Genomic DNA, 27,835 nt, shown 5'->3' with positions numbered 1-27,835 from the left:
GCAACATCAACTGAGCGGCAGGAAACAGAAAACAGTGACAAACAGAAAGTTAAGAGAAAGATTTGACAGAAAAATGCACAAGACCATGGCTGCTGAAAACTTAAAATACAAATGGAAAGTGCTGGAAATACTTAGCAGGTCAGGCAGCATTCGTGGAGAGGGAATCAGAGTTAAAGTATTAGGCCAAAGACCTTTCATCAGAAGTGACAGAAAATAGAAATGTAACAGCAAGTGGGGAGGTCAGGAGGGGAAAGAAAGACTAATTGAGAAGGTCCATGGTAGGGTGAGGTTACATATTAAAAGATTTCATGGTACAAAAAGGCAAAGGGAGTGATATTAGTCGCAGTAAAAAAATGTTTACTTTCAGATGTGTTAAGACATCTGATATGGGTGTAATGCCTGACCTGGTACTTGAATCTTCTGGGTCAGAGATAGTGAAATTAGCACTGCATCAAAGAATGAAGAAACAAAAGTTTTCTTTTTGGAGCAGTTGTACATGACAGATTAATGGACAGCAGCATCTCTACATCTGTGTTGTGATTAGTTAGGAGATAGATTATTGCCTCTGAATATTGATTGGTAATATTAGCTTCAGCTCCCTTGAACCAGAATCTGCTGCTCAACATAGCACAAAGCTCATTGCCAGGGTATTGGAAGTGGGTTAATTAGTCTAGCCTCCCTGCTGACTCCAGCCAAGTGGATTTCCAAACCGAGTCCGCCTTCCCCTCCTTTACATCTGGCTACAAATGACTGGCTTTGAAAAGGCCATTACATTCACAAAACACACACACAAACAACCATTTATATTAGCATAGTACTTTTAATGTAATGAGGCATCCCAAAGTGCTTCACAGGAGCATTATAAAATGAAACATAACTCCAAGCCACATCAGGAAAGGCTTGTTCTGGTGAACAAAGGCTTAGTGGAAGTGGTGGATTTTCCTTTGTGTCTCAAAGGTATGGAGGTGGAGAGGTACTGGGGAAGGAAAGCCAGAGCTTGAGGCCAAGGAGAAAACACCAATGATGTACGAGGCACCACTTATGTACTTATGCAATGATGGAGCAATTATAGTTGGGATATTGAAAAGGCTATGATTAGAGGAGTGCATTTCTTTCAGAATGCTGCAAGGCTAGAGGAGTTAACAAGAAAGGGGAGAAGGAGGTCATAGATAGGTTTGAAAACAGGCATGATAATTTTAAAATAAAGACATTTTTTAACCTGGAGCAAATGTAGGTCACTGAACACAAGGGTTATTGGGTAACAGGACTTTGTCAGAGTTAAAACACACAAAGACAAGCAGGCGGCTGGAAAAACACAGCAAGCCAGGCAGCATCAGGAGGTGGAAAAGTTGACGTTTTGGGAGTAACCCTTCTTCAGGACTCCTTCTTGCAGTGTTCTTCCAGCCTCCTGCTTGTCTACCTTGGATTCAAGCATCTGCAGTTTTTTTTCCTACCTCTAACAGGGTTAAAACACAGGCAGCAGAGATTTCAATGACAAAGTTTTTGGGAATGTGAAAGTGCATTAGAATAAAGAGAAGTGATTATGTGCTGTGCTCAGTGTGCAGATGGAAATGACAGTTTACTCACCAAACACAGTGCGTGCAGGGACGGATTCCCTGTTCAGCCAGAAGGAGACCTGGGAGAGAATCACAGTCATAATGCAGGGCAGATACGTCTGGATCACAAAGTAACCAATCTTCCTCTTCAGATGGAAGTGGGTTGTCATGATAATGTATTCACCTGAAGGGACATGAAAAGTACAGAATTAGGCTAAGGTAGTAAAATCACACATGGAGTAAGCCAACATCTGAAAAACTGTGACACACAGTGACAAGCCCCATTATCTGTGATGAGCATATATTATCACATTCATGGGACTTCCCTGTCAGCATTGAGTCATAGGGACTCCCTATAAATATTCCTATATCAACAACTTTCAAGAATCTTTAATAAAATAAAACATTGTTTGATATAACTTGAGTCCTGATACAATTTGTGGAAGCTTTTCATCATTGCTCATCAGGGAAAAACTCAAGAAATACCAATACAAAGGGGAATGTCAAACATTGTCCTTTTTTTATATTGGTATTCTTACAAATTGTCCTCGTGAGTGCAGAATAAAAAGCTTTGATAAATGTGTCATATTTCAAAAATGTCCTGAGGCATTTCACAGAAGCATTGTGAAGAAACATTTGAGGCCAAGTCACATAGATTGGTGATATCAGGGAAGACTGCTAAATTGTAATATCAAGGTTAGGGTATTACTTAACAAACAGCCAATGTATCTTCATGAACACAATTATGATAGGTGAATGGCAGTACTGCAAAGAAAAACATAGGCAGCAGAGATTTAGACAACATCAGGATTCTATGTGAATCAGCATCTATTTGGTACCTTGTTGGCCTTAATGCATTTTTAGAGAACACATTAAAGATTTTCGTCAAATGGTAATGGCTAGCACGAGAGGACACAGCTTTAAATTGAGAGGTGATAGATATAGGACAGATGACAAAGGTAGTTTTTTTACTCAGAGAATACTAGGTGGACGGAACGCACTCCCTGCAACAGTAGTAGACTCGCTAACTTTAAGGGCATTCAAATGGTCATTGGATAAACATATGGATGAAAATGGAATAGTGTAGGATTGGTTCCACAGGTCAGTGTAACATTGAGGGCTGAAGGGCCTGTACTGAGCTGTTATGTTCTCTGTTCTCCTATAAGACTTGAGGATGTTCCAAAATTCTTCACAATTTAATAAATGCTTTTTGAATTTTAGTCATTATTGTTCCAAAGGTGAATGATACCATCAATTAAGAAACAGTAAAATTTGACAGCTGCAAATGAATGAGCAGCTAATGGATGATAATGCTGCCTTCATTTCCAAAACTTCCAAACTGCTCAATCAAGCTGTGACTGATCTATTTCAAAGGCAGAATGGCAACAACTACACCCAAAGCATATGGGGCAGGCTGATCAGGTTCCAGAACAACACCAGGAGATCAAGGAATAGCGCTGAATTAAATACTTCAGATGGACAGCAGATCTCCTGGAACAATATGACTGTCTGCTCCATTCCTGGTCAGTGCTCTGTTGACTGTATAAATTACTACACGTATTTTATATAGTAATATAAACTGGAAACTGGGACTTTGGATTATTCACATTTCTACACATCTAGAAAGACCAGTATGCCATTTTTGCTGGAAATGGATTTGATACTTTTATGAGGCAAGTTGGCACAAGGTATCTTTGGGGCAAAAACAGTAATCATTCAGCAACATCTTGCGGACTTGTTTAAGTAGTGTGAAACAAAAGAGGGAGAGTTAGAACTCAGACCTATATAAGGCCTGACAACAAGCAAAGTCTCTCTCCTCTCTCTCCCCTCCCCCTCTCTGTAGATGATTGGGAAAGAAAGTAATATATGAAGACTTCCCAAAAAGAAATGACTGCTTGCTCAAGCCAAGACTTAGGTCCAACTAACCAACTACTACATTGAGGATTGTTGCAGTGGGGAATAATATACCATCAACAAAACGCAAAAACTAAATTTTGAGAAAAATCTCTTCACTTCCCTTTTGTGGTTTAGAATCTGATCTACAGACATTGTGCTGTTCTATCTTTACTTTATACCCATGATATACCTACAAGATCAGTTTGTCGTTTCAGTTGTGTACATTTCATGTGTGAATGAATGTCTGCATGTTTGGATATAAAGGGTGTCCAGCTTAAGTTTGTATTTTAGTAATTAATAACCTGTTATGGCACATGTTAGAGGATAATTTTGTTGTAATAAGGAAGTTTTTCTTTGTTTTTGTCTGGTGTGAGTGTCTTTTATCCGAGAGAATGGTCAGAGTCAGATAGAGTACTATCTTTCAGACAAGAAGTCAAAGCAAGGCAAGTTCTGTCCTATCAATGCAGTAAAAGATCCCATAGCATTTTTCCACACTTGCCAAACCCACTATCTCATCAATATTTTTATTATTTGTTTCATAGCATTAACTAAATTAGATATACAGTTAGTTATAAACATCATTAATAACTTATTTAAAGTTAAAAGGTCGGAGCTGAAGTCATAAACAAACAACTGTTCAGAAAATGTGATTGACTGCATCTGAACATTAATAAGATATGGTTAATGTTGGAAATGTTAAATAAAAACAGAAATTGCGTACCAGCAATTTTGATTTTGTTGCAGATACTGAAAGATGGGGTCTGTTGCAGTGCAATGCATTGCCAAGTGAGGCTGAGCTACCCGATGTGTCTTGGCTGGAGACTGAATCATATGAAGCATACAGCCCTTTGAAGTATTTGGGACCAGGGGCCTGAAATTCTAGTATTTGCTGGTTGCGGAAAGTGCTTTACAACACACTTTAAAATTTTATCTGTTATTCTGTCTTAACAGTTAAAGGGTCACATTTACAACTCTGGTAACTCTGATTGAGGAGTAGGTGATTAAGACAGACTTCTTCCGAATATCTTGTTTAAGTCTCTGCATCTGAAAGCTTCCTAAACCCAGATCGAGTAATTGCTTGCAAGGCACAACACTTGTTATGCATATGTGCGCTTCCTGGTTGTGCCTGCACATACAAATAGACACTTGAGAGCAGACGCTGAGGTAATTGCAGTAGGAGCCTGCAGAAGCACATTGCCTTACCTATGCCTGAAGCCTGAATCACAGTTGTGCAAATTCTAGGAAGCCACAAATCACTTCCATGATAAAAGCAACAATTAATTCATGATCGACTCATCTATAACATGACAAATTGCAAGCACACAACTCACCAACTATCCTAGTATCTGTTACCAGCTTTACAAGGAAATGGCAGTAACATCACTGAACTAATAATCGAGAGCCCAAGCTAATGGTCTGGGGATGAGCATTCAAACACCACCACAGCAGCTGCGGAAATTTACAAACTATATTGATAAATTAAGTTAGTTAATGAATCAAAAGTCTCAGTAATATTACTAGTCTCAGTAATAGCAGTCGTAAAACTATCACTGATTGCTGTCAAAACCTATCCAATTCCCTCATGTCCTAGAGGGAGAAAAATCTGATGCTTGCACCCAGTCTGGCCTACATGTCACAGCAGACCTACAGTGATGTGTTTAACTCTTAACTACCCTGAAACAGAACGTAGGGATGGGCAACAAAACAGACTAGGCCAACATTCCATAAATGGATTTTGAAAATTACTATTGAGGTTGACATGCAACAAATATAACTCACAAACTAGCACCGTGATTAAAACAACAGTCACTCCACCACTTAGAATGATACGTTTAAATTAGGAACACTATAAATTCCTGTTGTGGTAGCAAGTAAAGCAGCAACCTACAACTTTACAAAGTTGTATTAACTCCCTCACCCAGCATAGTCAAGAGGATCAAGGTCTAAGCAACTTCCACGACCAACAAATACTACAATTTCAGGCCCCTGGTCCCAGATACTTCAAGCGGCTTCATGTGTCATATGAATCAGTCTCTAGCAGAGGCTAATTAGATAGCTCAGCTTCACTCAGCAACACATTGCACAGCAACAGACCCCACTTTTGCTTCCTCTGTAGCAACCAATTTAATGTATTCTTGCAATCAAAGGCTTACTATTACAAACAGTGTTTAACAGCATTTTTTTAAAATTTGGATTTTTCAATTTGTGGCATGTGTTCCTTTTTTGTGTGTCTAAAGAGTTTAAATGATGAATTTATAGCTAATTTTGTACCCGTGGCACTTTCTTTTTAAATAGATTGAGGGAGTAGCTTTTAGAACTTTTATTAATCTCGCAAGGAGTTATGACCAAGCAAGGGAAACAATTGTGCAGCCAAGTTTCTTTCTTTTAAGAATTCCTACAGTGTGGAAACAGGCCCTTCGGCCCAGCAAATCCACACTGACCCTCCGAAGAATAACACACCCAGACCCATTCCTCTATTACTCTCCATTTACCCCTGACTAATGCACCTAACCTACATATCTCTGTACACTATGGGTAATTTAGCATGGCCAACTCACTAACCTGTTTGGGGGAGGAAACCCCTGCAGACGTGGGGAGAATGTGCAAAGTCAGCGCAGACAGTTGCCCGAGGCTGGAATTGAACCCGGGTCCCAGGTACTGTAAGGCAGCAGTGCCAACCACTGAGCCACCATTTTATGTCATAAAATTCTCAAATTGTCTTTTTCTTTTAATAAGCTGAAGTGAAATACCCATAGCTTGGTGAATAAAGTAAATGCTTTTGGTTTTAAATTTGAGACAGGTCTGCAGAAGTCTTTGCATGAAAATAGGTGTTTAAGCAGTGCCTCTGAGAATAGGGGAAAACAGTAAAACTAGATTATCCTAGAGTAAAATGCTTAGAGATAGTCCCAACAGAAACAGTTAAATAAACACTGAAGAGGTTATTTGAAGCTGAGAATGTTTAAACTCTGGAATATGACAGCTCTAGGAAAAGCCTATTCAATTTTCCAGACTGGGAGTTGGAGTCACGGTTAATTTAAATCTATCTTGGTATTTAAAAAAATTCTTTGGTGTGAATATTGTGTAAGGGATGCTTTTGGACACGGTGGAGAGGTGTTTTTGTAAACAGTGAAGGAGTGTTTTGGGATTAATTGGGTTATTTTTCCACCACGTACTACAAGATCTTTAAAGATCTTGTAATATATGGAAAAGAGCTGTGGATGCTGTAAAACAGAAAAAAACCCAGAAATTGCTGGAAAAACTCAGCAGGTTTGGCAGCAACTGTGGAGAGAAATCATAGTTAATGTGTTGCTTCGAACGACCCCTCCTAGAACTCCTCTGAGGAAGAGCCACTTGACCCAAAATGTTAACCATAGTTTGATCTATTGATAATATTTCCATTTCATTTGCTTAATAAATTCTGTTTTCTTGTTAAAATCGGTCACACTATGTGCCTTTGTTTCAGTGAGAGGTCACCTTTTTTATATAACCAAACCAAAAAAGATTCAGTCTATCAAGCCAAATATCAGTCTTGAATCCGACCTTTTCAGAAATAACCTCAGGTGGGATCATAACAGTACAGAGAAGAACTAACAAAAAGCTAACATTATTTTCTGAGTTGTCTTGTGAGACAGCAAGTGAGGCTTCACCCTGTTGTGAAATCAATTTGTGGATATTGACATGCAGATGATATCAAAAAAGAGCAGGCATGTTCTTCCACTGTCATTTGGACAATGTTTACCATTCACATAACCATCAAAAACAGTAATCTTGTCATTTATTGCAAGATTGTTATGAGATCTCGTTGTGCATATATTGATTGCTGTATTCAGCACAATGATGACTGTACGTAAAACAGACTTCATTGCCTTGGAAATACTTTTCAATACAATTACAATATTATAATATCTCGGTATTAGGAAAATAAACTCTCTGGTGAGAATATTGTGCAAGGGATGCTTTTGGGCACTGTGAAGAAGTGTTTTTGTAAACATTGAAGGAGTGTTTTGGGATTAACTGGATTGTGAAAGCTCCTTTGTAAATGCAAACTCTTTTTTATGAGGTCAGAGGGCTCCTGGGTTGTAGAAGAGTGAAAAATGGTTCTAATTTTCATCCAACAAGACTTGAATAGTTACAGGGAGGTAGTCTCACCTCAGGTACAGGAAAAAGGTAAATGGATTATAGTCAGGGGATGGAAAGGGAACAGGCAGACAGTGCAGGGATCCCCTGTGGCCATTCCCCTCAATAATAAGCATACCGTTTTGGAATGGGGGAAGCCGTAGTGGCCAAGTCTCTGACACTGAGCCTGGCTCTGTAGCTCAGATGGGAAGGAGGGTAGAATAGAAAAGCACTCATGGTAGGGGCAGGAGATTCTGTGGTCACGAATGGGACTTCCGGGAGATATGTTGCCTCCCAGATGACAGGGTCTGGGATGTCTCTGATCGAGTCTACAAGATTCCGAAGGGGGAGGGTGAGCAGCCTGAAGTCATGGTGCACATTGGCACCAATGACATAGCCAGGAAAAGGGATGAGCATCTAAAAAGTGATTTCAGGCTTTTAGATGGAAGGTAAGAAGCAGAATGGTAATCGCCAGATTGCGGCCAGTGCCACATGCTAGTGAGGCAAGAAACAGGGAGCAAGTGCAGCTAAACATGTGACTACAGGGCTGGAACAAGGGAAGAGCTTCAGATATATAGATCATTGGGGTACCTTCTGGGAAAGGTTGGACCTGTTGCACTGGTTGCACTTAAACTGGAAGGAAACCACTGTCCTGGGCAGGAAATTTGCTCATAAACAAACTAGGGTTTAATCTAATTCGGCAGGGGAATGGAAACCAGATCTACAGATCAGAGGAGACGACAGTTGTTCAACGGGCAGAAATAGCATGCAAGGAGTCTGTCAGGAAACATACACAGCTGATAGGACAAAGGGATGAGTTAAAGCATGTCTGTTTCAGTGCAAGGAGTGTCAGGAATAAGACTGATGAACTTAGAACATGGATCAGTACTTGGAACTACGATGTTGTGGCCATAACGGAGACATGGATTTCACAGGGACAGGCATAGTTGCTGGATATTTCGGGATTTATATCTTTTACCCAATCCCTGTTCTTTTTAAAAGAGGAGGGGGTGTAGCATTGTTAACTAGAGAGTGACTCACAGCTGCAGAAAAGGAGGTTGATGAGGAGGGTTTGTCTACTGAGTCAGTATGGGTGGAAGTCAGTAACAGGAAAGGAGTGGACAGTTTATTGGGTGTTTTCTATCAACCCTCCAATAGCAGTGGGGGAGGGGGTGGGGGGGGAAATGGAAGAACAAATTGGACAGCAGAGCTGGAAAGGTTCATATGTAACAGAGTTGTTATTATGGGGGACTTCAACTTCCTCAATATTGATCAGAGCCTCCTGAGTGCACATAGTCTGGATGGAGCCAATTTTGTCAGGTGTCTCCAGGAGGGATTCCTGACTCAATATGTAGATAGGCCAATTGGGGGGAGGCCATATTGGATTTGGTGCTAGGCAATGAGCAGGCCAGGTGTCAGATCTCGAGATTGGAGATCAGTCAGTGACAGTGACCACAATTCCCTCACCTTTACCATCGCCATGGAGAGGGATAGGAGTAGATAATATGAGAAGGTATTTAATTGGGGGAGTGGAAATTATACTGTTATTAGACAGGAGCTCTGGAGTATAAATTGGGAGCAGTTGTTCTATGGGAAATGCACAACAGAATTTGTTTAAGGAGCTGTTTAAGGAGCACTTGTTGCGAGTGTTGGATAACGTTGTCTCATTGAGACATGCAAGGAATGGTAATGTGAAGGAGCCTTGGATGACAAGAGAAGAGGAAGCAAGACGCTGGCACAGCTTTAGAGGATTATAGGGTCGCTAGGAAAAAACTCAAAAATGGATTGAGGAGCGTTAGGAGGGGGCACGAAAAAGCCTTGATGGGAAGGATTAGGGAAAACACAAAAGCATTCAACATGTATGTGAGGAATAAAAGAACAGTCAGAGAGAGGGTAGGGCTGATCAGGGATAATAGGAGAGAATGTGTGCCTAGAGTCTGAAGAGGTAGGGAAGGCCCTAAATGAATTTGTTTGCTTCAGTATTCACTGGAGAGAGGAATCGTGTTGATAATGCGAACAGTCGAGAGTGTGGTGCTGGAAAATCACAGCTGGTCAGGCAGCATCCAAAGAGCAGAAGCCCTTCATCAAAAAGGAGCCCTTCAGGCTTATGCCTGAAACATCAATTCTCCTGCTCCTCGCATGCTGCCCAACCTGCTGTGCTTTTCCAGCATTACACTTTCAACTCTGATCTCCAGCATTTTTAGTCCTCACTTTCTCCTGATAGTGAGAACTCCGTGGACCAGGTTAATAAGCTTCAACAGATTGAAATTAAAGAAGTGGATGGATGTGCTGGAAATTCTAGGAAGCATCAAGATAAATAAGTCCCCAGGGCTGGACCAGATAAATCCAAGGTTACTACGGGAAGCAAGGAATGAGATTGCTGCACCTCTGGAAATGAACTTTGCATCCTCACTCTCCATGTGAGTAGTATTGGATAATTGAAGGGAGGCAAATGTTGCTCCTCTGTTCAAGAGAGGGAATACAGAAATCCCTGGAAATTACAGACCTGTCAGCCTTACATCTGTGGTAAGCAAGGTACTGGAAAAGTTTCTGAGAGATAGGATTTATGACTATTTGGAAAACATAGCTTGATTAAAGATAGTCAGCATGGCTTTGTGAGGGGCAGGTCATGCCTCACATTCCTTATTGAGTTCTTTGAGGATGTGATGAGACAAGCTTACAAAGGTCGAGCAGTGGACCTGGTGTATATAGATTTCAGTAAAGCATTCCATAAGGTTCCCCAAGGTAGGTTCTTTCAGAAAGTTAGGAGGTATGCGATACAGGGAAATTTGGCTGTCTGGATACAGAATTGGCTGGCTGAACAAAGACAATGGATGGAAAGTATTCTGCTTGGAGGTCAGTGACCGGTGGTGTCCCTCAGGGATCTGTTCTTGGGTCTCTGCTATTTGTAGCTTTTATAAATGACTTGGATGAAGTAGTAGAAGGATGGGTTAGTAAGTTTGCCAATGACACAAAGGTCGATGGTGTTGTAGGTAGTGTCGAGGGCTGTTGAAGGCTACAATAGGACATTGACAGGATACAGAGCTGGGCTGAGAAATGGTAGATAGAGTTCAACCTGGAAAAATGTGAAGTGATTCATTTTAGAAGGTCAAATTTGAATGCTGAATGGTTAAAGACAGGATTCTTGGCAGTGTGGAGGAACAGCGGGATCTTGGGGTACACGTGACTCCTCCTCAAAGTTGCCACGGCATTTTTTTTAGCTTTCATTAATAGGGAGATTGAGTTTAGGAGCCGCAAGGTTTTGCTGCAGCTCTATAAAACCCTAGTTAGACCATACTTGGAATATCATGTCCAATTCTGGTCACTTCATTATAGGAAGGGCGAAGATGCTTTAGAGGGGGTGCAGAGGAGCATTACGAGGATGCTGTATGGATTGGAGGGCTTGTCTTATGAAGAGAGGTTGAGTGAGCTGGGGTTTTTCACACTGGAGAGGTGGAAGAAGAGAAGTGACTCGAGAGAGGTGTACAAAGTAATGAGAGGCACAGATAGTGTAGATAGCCAGAGACTGTTCCCCAGAGCAGAAATGGCTGTCATGAGGGGGCATTATTTTAAAGTGATTGGAGGAAGGTATAGGGGAGATGTCAGAGTTAGGTTCTTTATGCATAAAGTGGTGGATTGTGGAATGCACTGCCAACAGTGGTAGTAGAGTCAGAGACATTAGGGACATTTAAGCGACTGCTGGACAAGCACATGGACGGCAGTAAATTGAGGGCGGTGTAGTTTAGGTTGATCTTAGATTAAGACAAATGTTCGGCACAACATTATGGGCTGAAGGGCCTGTACTGTTCTATGTTGTATGTTCTCAGACTTATGGAGAGTGCAGGTATAAATAATACACTGAACATGTGTCAACATTGCTCCTGAATAAAGGGACTCACAGAGAGAAGGTATTCTAGTGGACTGGGTTATAAACTGATACATAATGTAGAGTCAGACTAATGTTCTGATCAACTGTAGAACCAGGACGTTAAATTAAGAGGGGCTTTGAGTGAAGAGAGATTAGAAATTCAAAGAGAAATATTGAAGCATCAGAACAGTACAGTGGCAATGGGTAAAGATAGGCAGAACATGAATGAAGAGTTTAGCAAAAACTATACATCTGTAAATACAGTCAACATTTGCCAAAGAACTAGCGGGCGGCACGGTGGCACAGTGGTTAGCACTGCTGCCTCACAGCACCTGAGACCCGGGTTCAATTCCCGACTCAGGTGACTGACTGTGTGGAGTTTGCACGTTCTCCCCGTGTCTGCGTGGGTTTCCTCCGGGTGCTCCGGTTTCCTCCCACAGTCCAAAGATGTGCGGGTCAGGTGAATTGGCCATGCTAAATTGCCCGTAGTGTTAGGTAAGGGGTAAATGTAGGGGTATGGGTGGGTTTCGCTTCGGCGGGTCGGTGTGGACTTGTTGGGCCGAAGGGCCTGTTTCCACACTGTAAGTCTAATCTAATCTAATCTAAGGACAAATATAAAAATTCTTTACCAGAATGCATGAAGATATCTGAACCAGTGGCACAAATAGCAATAAAGGTTTAGATTTAATCACACTTGGAGAGACATGATTACAGGGTGTTCAGATTTGGAAATTAAATATTGTGGTGTACACAATATATTGGGAAGACAATGGAATGGCAAAGGAGGAGGGATAGCTCTGATTGCAAAGGATGACATAAAAGCATCTAAAATAATCATCTAAATGCCATGGAGTGTCATGTTATGTTTGAAAGTTAAATACTCCACTTACAAATGGAAGTATAATTTAAACAAAGCCATTTTTATGGGTTCAAATTAATTGGGTAAACAGACAACAAAATTTTGCTGTAAATGAAAAGTATAACACCCATAAACAAACCATTCAAAATATTCAACAAAATGCATTCCACTGAAAAAACAAACACAGTAAGACAGACCTGTGATTTCTCAGAATGTTATGTATGTTATAAGATTAAAAGAAGAACTTTCTAATGTGTAATGGACAGTAAAGTCTGAGAATTGAAAGTGCTGTAGGAATCAACAAAGAGCTTCCAAGGTGATAAAAAAGGGAACAAACAAAATGAAAGTAAACTAGCAAGGAATGCAAAATCAGATTGTAAGATCTTTTATAAATACATAAAAAGGAAGAGAATACTTCAAGTAAATGTTAGACACTTAAAAGCAGCAAATGGAGAAATTATGATGAAAATGAAGTAATAAGAGAGGCTTGATCAAATATTTGTATCTATTCTTACAATAGAAGATGCAAATTGCATAGCAGCAAAGTAGGTGAGTCAGAGGCTAAAAGGAATGCGGAGTTAAAAGTAATTAATACCAACAGAGAAAGAAAATCAGAAAAAAAACTAAGGGACTAAAATCTGACAAAGCTTTGAGATTTGATGGGCTACACTTGGGCATCCAAAATAGGTGTTTGCAGAGAGTGTGGATGCACCAGCTATACTTTTCCAAAATTCCCTGTAAAAAGGAATAGCAAATTAAATGCTGTTTTTGAAAAAAGGAAGGAGAGATGATACAGGGCACTATAGGTCAGTGAGTCTGGCTTCAGTCATTGGGAAATGTTGGAATTTATTATTAAGGAAGTCTTCAGAGTGTAATTTGAAAAGTATTACAATAACAAGTCAACATGGCTTTATGAAAGGGAAATTATGTTGACAGACATTATCAGTGTTATAAGAATGTATTTAATAGGGTTGATAAAGAAGAATCAGCAGATTTTCCAAAATACATTCCATAAGGTGCCAATCAAAGTTTATAGACAAGTTAGGGGTAGTATGTTAGCAACGACAGAGAATTGGTTCATGGAAAGGCAGCAGTGGGTGGGTGTACAAGTTGACAGGCAGTAAGTAGGGGAGCGTTGCAAGAGTCAGTGTTGGGTCTACAATTATTTACAAACTATATTGGGCGGGTCGGTGGCACAGTGTCTCACAGTGCCAGAGACCCGGGTTCAATTCCCACCTCAGGCGACTGTGTGTGTGGAGTTTGCACATTGTCCCCATGTCTGCGTGGGTTTCCTCCGGGTGCTCCGGTTTCATCCCACAATCCAAAAACGTGCAGGTTAGGTGAATTAGCCATGCTAAATTGTCCGTAGTGGTAGGTGAAGGGGTAAATGTAGGGGAATGGGTCTGGGTGGGTTGCGCTTCGGCGGGTCGGTGTGTACATGTTGGGCTGAAGGGCTGTTTCCACACTGTAAGTAATCTATATTAATGACTCCGGTGAAGAGACAGAGAGCAATGTTGGTGATACAAAGCTGAATGGGAAGATAAGCTGTGAGGAGGGCAGAGAGGGGCTGTAAAGAAATACAAATAGGGTCAGTAAATGGGAGACAAGATGACAGGTGGAGTAAAATGTGGAGCAATGTCAAGTTATTTACTTTTGCCAAAAAAAAGAACATTTTTAAAAGGCATAAAACTTGCAAACGTTGATGTTCAAGAATCTTGGATATGCCTATACAGGGTGCACAGAAAATTAGCATGAAGGGGCTACACGAAATTAGGACGGCAACTGGCATATTGTCCTTTGTGGTCGGGGGGGTTGAAAGACAGGTCTTGCTGCAATTGTGGAGGGCTTTGGCGAGACAACATCTGGAATACAGTCTTGGTCAAACTTAGCAATCTTGATCTTTGTACTTAATTAAGGGTATGCTTGTATTGGAGGTGGTTCAGCAAAGATTTCTTAAAGATTCCTGGGGGTTGAAAGGGTTGTACCATGATGGAAGGTTCAGCAAATTGGGTCCACATTGTCTGGGATTTAGAATTATTGAATCAGACAGTGCAGAAGAGGACGCTCGAGAAGCATCTGATCTTCAACCTAATCACATTTACCAGCACTTTGCCCATAGCTTTGACTGTTATCACGTGATGAGTGCTTGTCTCGGTACTTTTTCAAGGCTGCGAGACAACTTGCCTCTACCACCCTCCCAGGCGGCCCATTTCACACCTTCACACTCCTCTGCATAAAAAGCTTTTCTCAAATCTCTCCTCACCTTGAACCTGTATCCCTTCATGACTGATCCTTCAACTAAGGGGAATAGCTGCTTCTTATTCACTCTGTCCATGACCCTCATAATTTTGTACTCCTGAATCACCTCGTCCTTTAGCCTTCTTGGCTCCAACAAAAACAACTCAAGACTATCCGACCTCTCCTCATAACTTAAATTTTCCACTCAGGCAGCATCCTGGTGAATCTCCTCTGCACCTCCCAAGATGCAACCACATCCTCCCTGTAATGTGACCAAAACTGCATATTTAGTAGAATGAGCGGTGATCTCATTGAAATATGCAAGATACTGAAGGGGCATGACAGAGTGGGCACTGAGAGAAGGTTCCTGCTGTTTCGTGAATCTAAATCAGAGGAACACAATCTCAGAATGGGAGGCCTGCCATTGAGCATCATGCTGATGAGAAATTATTTCAGAGATATTGTGAAATTTCGGAGTTCTTTACCCCAGAGATTTGAGGTGGGCAATTATTGAATATATTTAAGGCTGGAATAGACAGATGTTTGATAGCCAGGCATTTAAAGGATAAAAGGAGTGAGTAGAAAAACGGATTTAAATCTCAAGATCAGCCATGATGGTTCTGAACGGCAGGACAGGCTTGATGAGCTGAATGGTCTACTCCTACTTGTATCTCTGTGTTCTGTGGGTTGTGTTACTTTAAGAGGATCACCACTGCAGCAGATGAGAAATGGAATATGTTTAGTTGTTTGCCCTATCTATGAAACTCTACTTCGCCTTCTGTAAGGAGAGCAGAGAAAGGAGAATAATAAATACTTTCCAATTGCAGAGTCACTTGGAACACTTCATTAGTATTCAAATGCTTGCCTGATCTTTACAGTTTCTGCAGTTTCCTTTCAGTTGCCAAATGAAGTATGTTTGTACAATTTAAAATATTCATCTTTAAATGCATCTACATCATCTCTAATCAGTAAACACAGTTTTGCCTTTGAGCTTTTGGACTCCCAGCTACTCAGTTCTCTAAACCCCTGAAATATTTCTCTCCCGGTAACACAAAATTAGTATCTGTGACTAGATGGATAGATCAAGAAGTTGACATCAGAACTTTCCTTCACTCTCAGTATTGTTCATGTCAAGGCCTACATTTTCATCGTACAAGGAGTTTGCAAGATTATGGGGCCACTGGTGTGACATGGAAGAATTAACCTGTTTTTTTTTCTGGCCTGTTCTAAAATCATTGGTCTCTGTATCCTCAAATTAATTTGACTAAACAAGTGATGTATGAGGATGTGCTGGCTCTGCCTCTGAAGCCACCTACCTGTATTTGATTGAATAATCTCCATCCCGACAGTCTGTCCCAATAGATCATATTGGTTCAATCTGGATCCATCCTCAGCAACAACTACTGATTCCTTTTGACCATGGGTCCAGACGTAAACCACCTCAGACCTGGTGTAGGCATCTATGGAAACAAGGAACTGGAGTCAGCATTCTGTGTAATGTCCTGGTCTGCTCTGCTCCCCCGCATCAAAGTGGCCAACATTGGCACTGCAACTGACCCCCTCCTGCTGGTGGCAAAAGGATATCTGATTGTTATAGTATGAGATATCAGGCCTACTCCTTTAATCTGCCAAGTCAGATAAATGAGCTTCTCCTTTAACATGATGGACTATTGTTGGAGGTTTGGAAGCAGCTTTATGTCAGAAGGTTGTGAACCCTGTGGAACACTACTGGAAGCAGTTTTCCGGTCACAAAAAACAATCAACCATTTCCCTTCGTCTCCTGCCACTGAGCAAATTTTCCATCCTATTTCCACTTCCTCTTGGATACCATGAGGGACCTTATCTGAAACTTTGCTGAAATTTGCAGACTACATTAAATTTGACTACTCATTGTGGAATCAATTTGCAGGGTCACCAGCCTCTTCCCAATGTTGCTGGGCAACCTCCAGTCAGGAACCAATTACATCTGAGATGGTGTTAAGTGAATTGGTGGCGCATTTGACTAGCCAGACTTACAGCTGCCGAATTTCAGTGGGCAGGCATGTGTATCCATGGGGAAGTCCTCCAGATGCATGGGACACTCTGCATTAATTGTAAGCCTGCGGACACAGGAAAAAGGAAAGCATCAGTTACTGCATGACAACTCATAACCACTTTGCAGTACTTCCTAAAGGTGACCAGGATTTCTGCTTCTTCTAACATTCCAAGCAGCAAGTCCCAGACCTCCATCATTCTTCCAGAGTTATTTTAAATCTCTGTCCCTCATTATGGACTTACCTGCTCAGGGGATTAGGTCTTTCCTATCTATTCTTGTGTGGGCATCTCATCATTTCATTTAACTCAACTAATTTTCCCTCATAGCCTCCTCCATTTCAAAGTAAACAACAAAAACCTCCCTGATAATTCCACAGTGATAATCCTTATTCCCGACAGCAGCCGCATAAATCTTTGTTCTCACCAGTGTAATCAGGACTTGAGTTATAATCCGGATTGTAGTTTATACAGTTCTAGTGTTATTTATTTTGTGAATGTCTATCCTGGAGCTAAGCAAACACCTCCTCATTTGGTGAGTTCAGGGTGATGAGTTCACTCTTCGTAATGTGTAGCATCATCTGTGACTCTCTATGGAGGCTCCAGAGGTGCTCACTATGAAAAACATAACCAATTTATGTATCATCTGCAAATTTCTTTCTTGTGCCTAAGCAACTAATGTAGACCATTAAGGAACCCAGTAGTGAGCCCTGTGGAACACCAATGGAAGCAGATTTCCAGTCACAAAAAACAGTCATCAACTATTTCCTTTTGTCTCCTGCCACTGAGCAAAGTTTCCATCCTATTTCACTTTCTCGTGGATGATATGAGTTTTAAATTTTCAGTCTGCCAGCAGGGATCTTGTCTGAAACTTGCAAACTACATTAAGTATGCCACCCTCATCAACTCTCCTTATCATCTCATCTCAGATCAGGCAACTTCGCTTTCCTTCAAAAGTTCTTGCTGACTGTCTTTGATAAATCCAAGGCTTTCTTACTATACATACCATGTCTCTTTATTTCTCTGTACGATTAATTTTGAGCTGAAGTAAGAAGTGTTCTGAAAAATGAGGATTGCTTCATGTTTGAAAGCAAGCAGCCTGACGTTCATCACAAACATCACTTATACAGTCGCTTGTTCAAGCAGTAACTGAAGTTTAGTTTGCAGTTGAAGCTTTCATTAGTAATAAGCAACTGATTGGTCTGTGGGCGAGTGACCAATTATTAATGATAAATGACTTCCACTTGCCAACAACTACGTCATTAATTCTCAGGCAGTTGAGGCTCTGAAGCTTTTGGACCACCCCAAGCTTAGGAGGTCTCTCTCTGTTCTCTAAAATAAGCCTTTTTAAGTCTGTGCAGCAGTTGTTTTAAGCTGTGACTTTCAATTGATATGTCAGGAATCTTTTATAAATGAACCAACTACCCTGTTCCTCTTGCAACTGCTCTAAGCATCCAAAGAAGGAAAACTGAGAAATGCCATTCTGAATAGCACAACAATCTCCTTAGCAACCCATGTGAACAGAAAACTCTGAACTGCTTGTTCAGTGTCCCCTCCTTCCATAACACAGGTGATAGATCCTCTGAAAATGTGTTGCTGGAAAAGCGCAGCAGGTCAGGCAGCATCCAAGGAACAGGAGATTCGACGTTTCGGGCATAAGCCCTTCTTCAGGAATGAAGAAGGGCTTATGCCCAAAACGTCGAATCTCCTGTTCCTTGGATGCTGCCTGACCTGCTGCGCTTTTCCAGCCACACATTTTCAGCTCTGATCTCCAGCATCTGCAGACCTCACTTTCTCCTGATAGATCCTCTGTCTGTCTGTCTGTCTGTATGTATATATAATGGGGAACTCAAAGGGATCGGAGTTCCTCGTAGGTTATATACTGATGGTTCATAATTGATTACCGAAAGCTACAGTCTAATTACTTATAATAAAAAGTAATTTTATTACTTACAGAAACCTGGTCTGAGTTTTCTGTTAATCTGGATTGAAATAAAGGTAAATTATGGAACCTTTGCGTACTTAAAAAAGAAATTAACTTTTGTGGCAACTTTAGGAATAGTGGGGTTTGATTTCCATTGTAATACCTCAGTGAACCATAACAAAGTCTAGGGACGTGTCTGGATCAGACTTGAAATGAAGTAATCATGATTTGGGTGTGGAATTGATAAAGAACCCAGGTGAAGGAACTTCCCAGTTTAAGAGACGGTGCTGAAGAAAACAAACAACTTTCTGAACATGGTAAAGCTGGCCCTGGAAGTCTCAAGGGAAATTTCAATGGTCACATTAATTGAATTGGTGGGTAAGCTGGAGGCAGCATTGCCTTACAGAGCTATGTATGCAGAAGTAATTGAGGGAATAGCATGGCATTTGGACTTAGATGGAATATAAGAGATGCTGGATGCTTTAGGTTGTGCTAGAATCAGGTGGTATTCAGTTACAGTTGAAGCAGCTCAGGAAATCATAGAATCCCTGAAGTATAGAAACAGGCCCTACAGCCCAACAAGGCCAGACTGATCCTTCGAAGACTAACCCACTCAGAAGCATTCCTCTATCCTATTATCCTATATTTACCCATGCCTAGTGCACCTAACCTACGCATCCCTGAACATTATGGGCAATTTAACATGCCCAATTCAACTAACCTGCACATCTTTAGATTGTTGGAGGAAACCCATGCAGATACAGGGAGAATGTGCAAACTCCACACAGACAGTCACCTGAGGCTCGAATTGAACCCGAGCCCCGGATGCTGTGAGGCAGCAATGCTAACCACCTATTTACCTCTGGCAATGACTCTCCTATACTGCTCATGGTTTTCCTTACAGCATTATAATCCCAAGAGAATATCATAGAACAAAGATGTGCCACCCCCATATAAGGAGAAAATCAAAAAACTAGAGGTTGACATGAAAACGCAGGAAATAAATATGGGAAAGCTATAATAAGATGTGCAAAAAGAAGATAAAGCTGGGAATATGAATATAAGCTTAAAACAATACAGTTGAAACAGGAGACATCAGGTATTGATGCAGTTGCTAGTGGGAAGAATTTGAGTAATACTGAAAAGTGTTTACGTTTGCACAGATCCTACCAAAATTCAAGGAAAAGGATATGGAGACATCCTTCACATCATTTCAAAAAATGACTAGACAAATGAACTGAGCAAAAAAACACAGTTTGAGCATTATTATTGCAGAGAAATTTGACAGGTAAAGTGCAGGAAGTTTATGCTGAACTGTTCAAGGTATTCACAGCCATGGAGTCACAGAGATCTACAGTATGGAAACAGACACTTCAGTCTAATTTTCCCGAACTATGTAGTTTTCACAATTAAACTAGTCCCATTTGCCTGCATTTATTCCATATCCCTCCATAATTATCTCATCCATGTACCCATCTAAATGTTTCTCAAATGACAAAATTGTACTCACCTCCACCAGTACCTTGAGCAGCCTGTTCCAGATACTAACGACCCTCTGTGTAAAAAAATCATGCTTCTCTGAACCCTTTTGTATCTCTTCCCTCTCACCTAAACCTGTGCCCCCTGGTTTCAAACTCCCCTACCGTGGGCAATCTATCTATCTTATCTATGCCTCTCATAATTTTATAAACTTATACAAAGCCATCCCTCAGTCTTCTGCACTCCAGAGGTAAAAGTCTCAGCCTATCCAACCACTCCTTATAACTCAAGCTTTCCAGTCTAGAGAGCATCCTCGTAAATCTTTTCTGCATTCTTTCTAGTTCACCAATATCCTTTCCACAGTAGGGTGACCAGAACTGCAAGCAATCCACCAAATGCGGCCTCACCATTATACAGCTGCAACAAGGTGTCTCAACTCTGATACTCAGTGCTCTGACTGATGAAAGCAAGCATGCCAAAAGCCTTCTTCACCACCCTATCTACCTGTCACTTCACTTTCCAGAAGCTATGAGCCTGTACCCCTAGATCTCTTTGTTCTATGATATTCCTCAGGGCCCTTTCTCTTGGGATTATAATGCTGTAAGGAAAACCATGAGCAGTATAGGAGAGTCATTGCCAAATGTTCAGAATTTAAGAAAATATTCTGGGCATAACCAAAAACGAATTTGAAATTAATTTTGCCAGGTAGATATTAGCATTAGATGCTGAAACCATGAAGGAGCTCTTAGGGAAATGATTTTCTTGACAGAATTTTAAAAACTCATGACCTCCATGATAAGAACTCATGAGGTGCAAAGTATTGATCGTGCGAGGCAGGCATCAATAATCGCTGAAGATGATGTTAATTCATAAAACTAAACTTCCCACCAACCCCAAAGAAATGGGCGCGTGAATGGAAGGCCTTTGCCAGGGTAAAGAATTGACAGCTGGGAATGACCAAGTTCTCCACCTCAGGTCAAAAGGGAAAGTACTGGGGGTGATGATGAAAATCAGAGCTGAGATGTTTCATTATAACAATGTGGGAAACGTTTGTTTCAAACGCTGGAAGTTGAGGGGGAAACCCATGGTACTTACTGAATTTTATAAGAGCAAGTCTGAAAATAGAACTCATATGGAAAAGGTCATGGATCAAATTATGGCTTTAAGTACAACTAAGAGACTAAAGGTAAACTCTGCTTTGGGTGCAGATAAATCACAGATGGTAGATGAGAGATGTGAAAGGGAAAGGTAACCCTTTTATCTTAGATTCCCTACAGTAAAGAAACAGGTCCTTCGGCCCAACAAGTCCACACTGACCCTCCAAAGAGCAACCCACTCAGACCCATTCCCCTACCCTATATTTACCCTTGACTAATGCACCTAACACTGGGCAGTTAGCATGGCCAGTTCACCTGATCTGCACATCTTTGGATTGTGGGAGGAAACCAGAGCAGAGATGGCAAGAATATGCAAACTCCACACAAACAGTCACCTGAGGCGGGAATCAAACCTCAGTCCCTGTTGCTGTGAGGCAGCAGTGCTAACCACTGAGCCATTGTGCACTGTGATTCCACAATACCAGGGTACACAAGTTCAAGGAATACTTGTAATGAGATAATGTTGAACATTTTAAAAACAAAATGTAGCACAGGCTACTACCTGTAAAAGTTTGGCTTGATAATGTAGTTTTTTTTAAAATCTGAGTTTATAAAAGTAGCTAATATTGAAAGCATTTATTTTGCTTGCTGCAAATTATTTAATCTTAATAGGACGCATCTAAACTCATAATAATATTAAGGGATACTGGAAACTATTCACATTATCCGGCTGGAGAAGGACTTAGTTTTCCCTCCAGACAGTTCAATTAAAGTCAAAGTGTTGGTAGCTGAGATAAGTGGAGAGAATATCCCAGCTCCATTGTACAAAGTCCAATAGGAGTGTGGCCTGTTGTCTGGACTAGCAATGGTCAGAGTAGTTAAACCATCTGTGGATGAAGTTGATTTACTTCTGGAGAATAATTTTGCAGCGGTGAGAGTCATTGCTTTGCCTATAATCATGGAAAGTCAAGTTAAGATTAAAGAGATGGAACAGTTGGAGGAACATGTTCTGGGCCCTAATCTACTGCATGTAGTGACCAGAACAATAGCTTAACAAAGCTCATCAACAGACAGCACAGAAATCCACATTAAATGTTAGGGCAGCTATCCTCTATTTAAGAATGAAGATAGGTTTAAAGAAGTATTCGGCGTATCTTCATGACCAGTAGAGTGCCACAAAGATCTGTGCTGGGTCCACTACTTCTCATCATTTATATAAATTGGGATTTGGATGCGAGCATAAGAGGTACAGTTAGTAAGTTTGCAGATGACACCAAAATTGGAGATGTAGTGGACAGCGAAGAGAGTTACCTCAGATTACAACAGGATCTGGACCAGATGGGCCAATGGGCTGAGAAGTGGCAGATGGAGTTTAATTCAGATAAATGCAAGGTGTTGCATGTTGGCAAAGCAAATCTTAGCAGGACTTGTACGCTCAATGATAAATTACCAGGGAGTGTTGCTGAACAAAAAGACCTTGGAGCGCAGGTTCATAGTTCCTTGAAAGTGGAGTCGCAGGTAGATAGGATAGTAAGAAGGCATTTGGTATGCTTTCCTTTAATGGTCAGCGTATTGAGTACAGGAGTTGGAAGGTCATGTTGTAGCTGTACAGGACATTGATTAGTCCACTTTTGGAATATTACGTGCAATTCTGATCTCTTTCCTATCAGAAGGATGTTGTGAAACTTGAAAGGATTCAGAAAAGATTTACAAGGATGTTGCTAGCGTTGGACGATTTGAGCTATAGAGAGAGGCTGAACAGGTTGGGGCTGTTTCCCTGGAGCATCGAAGGCCGACGGGTGACCTTACAGAGGTTTACAAAATTATGAGGGGCATGGATAGGACAAATAGACAAAGTCTTTTCCCTGGGGTGGAGTGAGTCCAGAACTAGAGGGTGAGAGGAGAAAGATATAAAAGAGACCTCAGAGTAACTTTTTCACGCAGAGGGTGGTGTTTGGAATGAGCCATCAGAGGAAGTGTTGGAGGCTGGTACAATTGCAACATTTAAAAGGATCTGGATGGGTATATGAATAGGAAGGGTTTGGAAGGATGTGGGCCGGGTGTTGGCAAGTGGAGCCAGATTAGGTTGGGATATCTGGTCAGGAGGGAGGGGTTGGATTGAAGAGTCTGTTTTCGTGCTCTACATCTCTATGACTCTATGTCTCTATAATTGAGTTATAAGAAGCAGATCTAGAGTTAATTGAGACAGAGACAGCTCATTCTGAAGGCTCAAGGAACTCCCGAGTATTATTATATTAAAAAGTGTTCTGCTGAGGAAAAGAAGATGTTCTCATAGACCTGCAAGTGGACAGGCATTCATCAAATAGTGATACTACCCAGATAGCAGAAGGAGATATTATGAGTTGCACATGAAATTTCTAGGCAGGACATAAAGAAATGTGGATAACTTAGGCATTGATAAGCATTTTACATGTTAGGACTTCATAAAGATATAGTGCATTTACATAAAACATGTCTTCTATGTTCAATAGCAGGAAAATCCCATCACGTAAGCAGACTAGCATCTTTAAAAGACCATTCAGTCCAGTGTTAATAAATTATGTAGGCTCATTAACAAAAATGAAAGCAGGACATCACAGTATATCCTTACAATTATTGATATGGCAACCTGATTTTCAGGAAAAAAATCATTCATCGGATCTCGGTGTCACTGGCTAAGGCAATATTTGTTGTCCATTCCTAATTTCCTAAGCAGCAATTAAGAGTTAACCTCATTGCTGTGAATGTGGGATCAATGAAGAGTGACACTGGAAAAGGCACCACAGGTCAGGCAGCATCTGAGGAGCAAGAGAGTTAACATTTCAGGCAGGACCCTTCACCAGAAGCGGTGAGGGGGAAGGGGGCAGAGAAATAAGTAGGGGGAGGCGGTGTGTGGCTAGGGGAAAGGCAGGTTGGTTAAGGTCGGAGGTGATTATGATAGGACAATGGGATAGGTTACCTGTCCATCTTCCTTCCCACCAACCCATCACAATCACCTCCTACTTTCACCCACCTATTGCCACCCCACTTACCTTTCCTTTAACCCTACCCCACCTCCCCCTATTTCTTAGCCCCCTTCTCCCTCCCCAGTCCCAATGAATGGTTATGCCAGAAATATTGACTTTCTTGCTCCTCAGATGCTGTCTGACCTACTGTGCCTTTTCCAGTGCCACCCTTTATGCTGACTTTTCAGCATCTGCGGTCCTCGCTATCTCCTTGTACATGTGGAGTCACATGTAAGTCGTGAGGACAACAGTTTAATACCTTTTACTAAAGAATATTAGTGAACTCGATTGAGTTTTCCTGGAAATCTGCAATGGTCTTATGATCATCATTAAATTCTTAATTCCTGACTTCTACTGGTTTTAAATTTTCCCATCTAACATGGCAGGGATTCAAACCTAGATTCCTGGAACATTTCCTAAGTCTCTGGATTAATCCTTATCCAGTTTGGCCAACACGTGACCCCAGACCCACAGCGATGTGGTTGACTCTGAACTGCCCTCTGGGCAATTAGGGATGGGCAATAAATGCTGGCCTGGCCAACACTGCCCTCATCCCATCAATTAAAAAAAACTTAGCCCATTTGAATTATTTTATGGACATGATATTCATGGTCCATCAAAATTTATCCGGGAGAAGCTCTTGAACCAAAATGATGATGAATAGTCAATACTGGATTACATGTCCGTGTTTTTACAAAGACTTCAGGAGCATGTAAGGGGGCACAAGAACATTTGAAAGAGTCACTGACAAAAGAGAAAGAATGGGCAAACATTCAGCAACCATAATGCTTTAGGTGAGAGATAAGTGTTGTCATTGCTGACTTCTAAAATGAGCCTCTGAAAGTGTAAGCCAGTTGTCCATTCAAGCTAGTTGGGAGGATTAATAAAGTAACTTTCCTGATAAATAATCATGATCATAGGAAAAAACTTGGCTATAATTTTAAGACCATAAGAGATAGGAGTGGAAGTAACTGAGAAAAGTGCTGATGAACATCTACCCCCAATCAGCTTTTGAACGTGCTTGCCTCATACCGTCAAAATTGGCCTTCCTCCAATTTAGAACTTCAACTTTTAGATATGGCCTATCCTTTTCCATCACTATGTTAAATCTAATAGAATTAAAGTTGCTGGCCCCAAAATGCTCCCCCACTGACACATCAGTCACCTGCCCTGCCTTATTTCCTAAGAGTAGGTAAAGTTCTGCACTTTCTCTAGTAGGTACATCTACATACTGAATCAGAAAATTGTCTTGTACACACTTAACAAATTCCTCTCCATCTAAACCCTTAACACTATGGCAGTCCCAGTCAATGTTTGGAAAGTTGAAATCCCCGACCATAACCACCCTATTATTATTCTTACAGATAGCTGAGATCACCTTACAAGTTTGTTTCTCAATTTCCCTCTGACTATTGAGGGGTCTATAATACAATCCCAATAAGGTGATCATCCCTATCTTATTTCTCAATTCAACCCAAATACCTTCCCTGGATATATTTCCAGGAATATCCTCCCTCAGCACAGCTGTAATGCTATCCCTTATCAAAAACGTCACTCCCCCTCCTCTCTTGCCTCCCTTTCTATCCTTCCTGTAGCATTTGTATCCTGGAACATTAAGCTGCCAGTTCTGCCCATCCCAGAGCCATGTTTCTGTATTTGCTATGATATCCCAGTCCCATGTTCCTAACCATGCCTTGAGTTCATCTGCCTTCCCTGTTAGACCTCTTACATTGAAACAAATGCAGTTTAATTTATTAGTCCAACCTTGGCCCTGTCTGCCCTGACTGTTTGACTCACTTCTGTTCTCAACTGTACCAGTCTCAGATTGATCTCTTTCCTCACTATCTCCCCGACCCTAGGGAAAAGACTCTATTTATCCTATCCATGCCCCTCATAATTTTGTTAACCTCTAAGGTCACCCCTCAGCCTCTGGCACTCCAGGGAAAAAAGTCCCAGCATGTTCAGCCTCTCCCTATAGCTCAGATCCTCCAACCATGGCAATATCCTTGTAAATCTTTTCTGAACCCTTTCATGTTTCACAACATCTTTCTGATAGGAAGGAGACCAGAATTGCACACAGTATTCCAACAGTGGCCTAACCAATGTCCTGTACAGCCACAACATGACCTCTCAACTCCTGTACTCAATAATTCGACCAATAAAGGAAAGCATACTAAACACTTTCTTCACTAGTCTATCTTCTTGCGACTCCACTTTCAAGGAACTATGAACCTGCACTCCAAGATCTCTTTGTTCAGCAACACTCCCTAGGACCTTACCATTAAGTGTAAATGTCCTGCTAAGATTTGCTTTCCCAAAATGCAGCACCTCGCATTTATCTGAATTAAGCTCCATCTGCCACTTCTCAGCCCATTGGCTCATCTGATCAAGATCCTGTTGTAATCTGAGGTAACCTTCTTCGCTGTCCACGACACCTCCAATTTTGGTGTCATCTGCAAACTTACTATCTACACCTCTTATGCTCACATCCAAATCATTTATCTAAGTGACAAAAAGTAGAGGATCCAGCACCGATCCATGTGGCACTCCACTGGTCATAGACATCCAGTTTGAAAAACAACCCTCCACTATAGTCTGTCTTCTACCTTTGAGCCAGTTCTGAGCTATCAAATTGAATGTATCTTAACTTGAGTTGAGGGGATTAATACAATCAGGGTCAGATCACTGTCCACTTGGGTCAGACCGCTGGTTTGGTCAGAACACTGTGGTGTTTATGGTGAACGGTTATGATGTGAATGGTTAGTCAGGCACTAACTTTCCTGTAAATCAAGAAAACATTAGAACAAGAGTGTCTGAGTAGCAGAGAGCTGGTGATTTTGAAGCAATGATGATTAGAAATGGGCAAAGCTAATGATGAGGTCAGAAGTTTCAATCTCTGAGACTCAATTGGAAAGTGTCAAAGTGGCTGACTGAACACCAACTTGTACTTACAATAAGTCAAGGCCAATAGTGAACAAAGAAATGTCAGGGCACCTGACCAAAAGTAATTTTTAGAGGGCATCTTACAGGACGAGTGTGAGTGAGTATACAGCAGATATCAAAGGAGAGAATTCAGGAAATCTTAGCCACCAATGAAGTGATTTTATGTGACAAAATCACTGAATTATTACAGTGCCATTTAGCCTATTATGACTGCACTGGCTCTATTATCTTATTGCAAATTTCCTGCCTTCTCCTCATATTCCTGCACAGTATTGTTATCCATATAACCATCCAATGCCCTCTTGAATGTCTCAATTGAATCTGTCTCTACCATACTTCTAGGCAGTGCATTCCAGACCCTGACTACCTGCTGTGTGAAGCAGCTTTATCTCACATTACCCCACTTCATTTCACTTTTCATTGATGACCTATTAGAGTCATAGAGATGTACAGCATGGAAACAGACCCTTCGGTCCAACCCGTCCATGCCGACCAGATATCCCAACCCAATCTAGTCCCATCTGCCAGCACCCGGCCCATATCCCTTCAAACCCTTCCTATTCATATACCCATCCAAATGCCTCTTAAATGTTGCAATTGTACCAGCCTCCACAACATCCTCTGGCAGCTCATTCCATACACGTACCACCCTCTGCGTGAAAAAGTTGCCCCTTAGGTCTCTTTTATATCTTTCCCCTTTCACCCTAAAACTATGCCCTCTAGTTCTGGACTTCCCGACCCCAGGGAAAAGACTTTGTCTATTTATCCTATCCATGCCCCTCATAATTTTGTAAACCTCTATAAGGTCACCCCTCAGCCTCCC

The 27,835-nt window shown here is 41.3% G+C and overlaps 1 protein-coding gene across 1 annotated transcript in view; it reads right to left on the bottom strand.

Moving 5' to 3' along the window:
• The window catches only part of LOC132820311 (gamma-aminobutyric acid receptor subunit alpha-3-like), a 274,881-nt gene that overhangs the window by 121,797 nt on the left and 125,249 nt on the right, over positions 1-27,835 (bottom strand). The window contains exons 5-7 of the mRNA XM_060832336.1: positions 16,550-16,632; positions 15,850-15,993; positions 1,588-1,740 (exon numbers count right to left, since the gene is read on the bottom strand). Of these exons, the coding sequence (XP_060688319.1) occupies positions 1,588-1,740; positions 15,850-15,993; positions 16,550-16,632 (380 nt within the window). The remainder of the gene's footprint in view (positions 1-1,587; positions 1,741-15,849; positions 15,994-16,549; positions 16,633-27,835) is intronic.

Source organism: Hemiscyllium ocellatum, chromosome 11, assembly GCF_020745735.1.
Source record: "Hemiscyllium ocellatum isolate sHemOce1 chromosome 11, sHemOce1.pat.X.cur, whole genome shotgun sequence".
In the NCBI taxonomy this organism is placed as follows: domain Eukaryota; kingdom Metazoa; phylum Chordata; class Chondrichthyes; order Orectolobiformes; family Hemiscylliidae; genus Hemiscyllium; species Hemiscyllium ocellatum.
The sequence above is the reverse complement of the archived record's forward strand: the minus strand, read 5'-3'. Positions and strand labels throughout refer to the sequence as shown.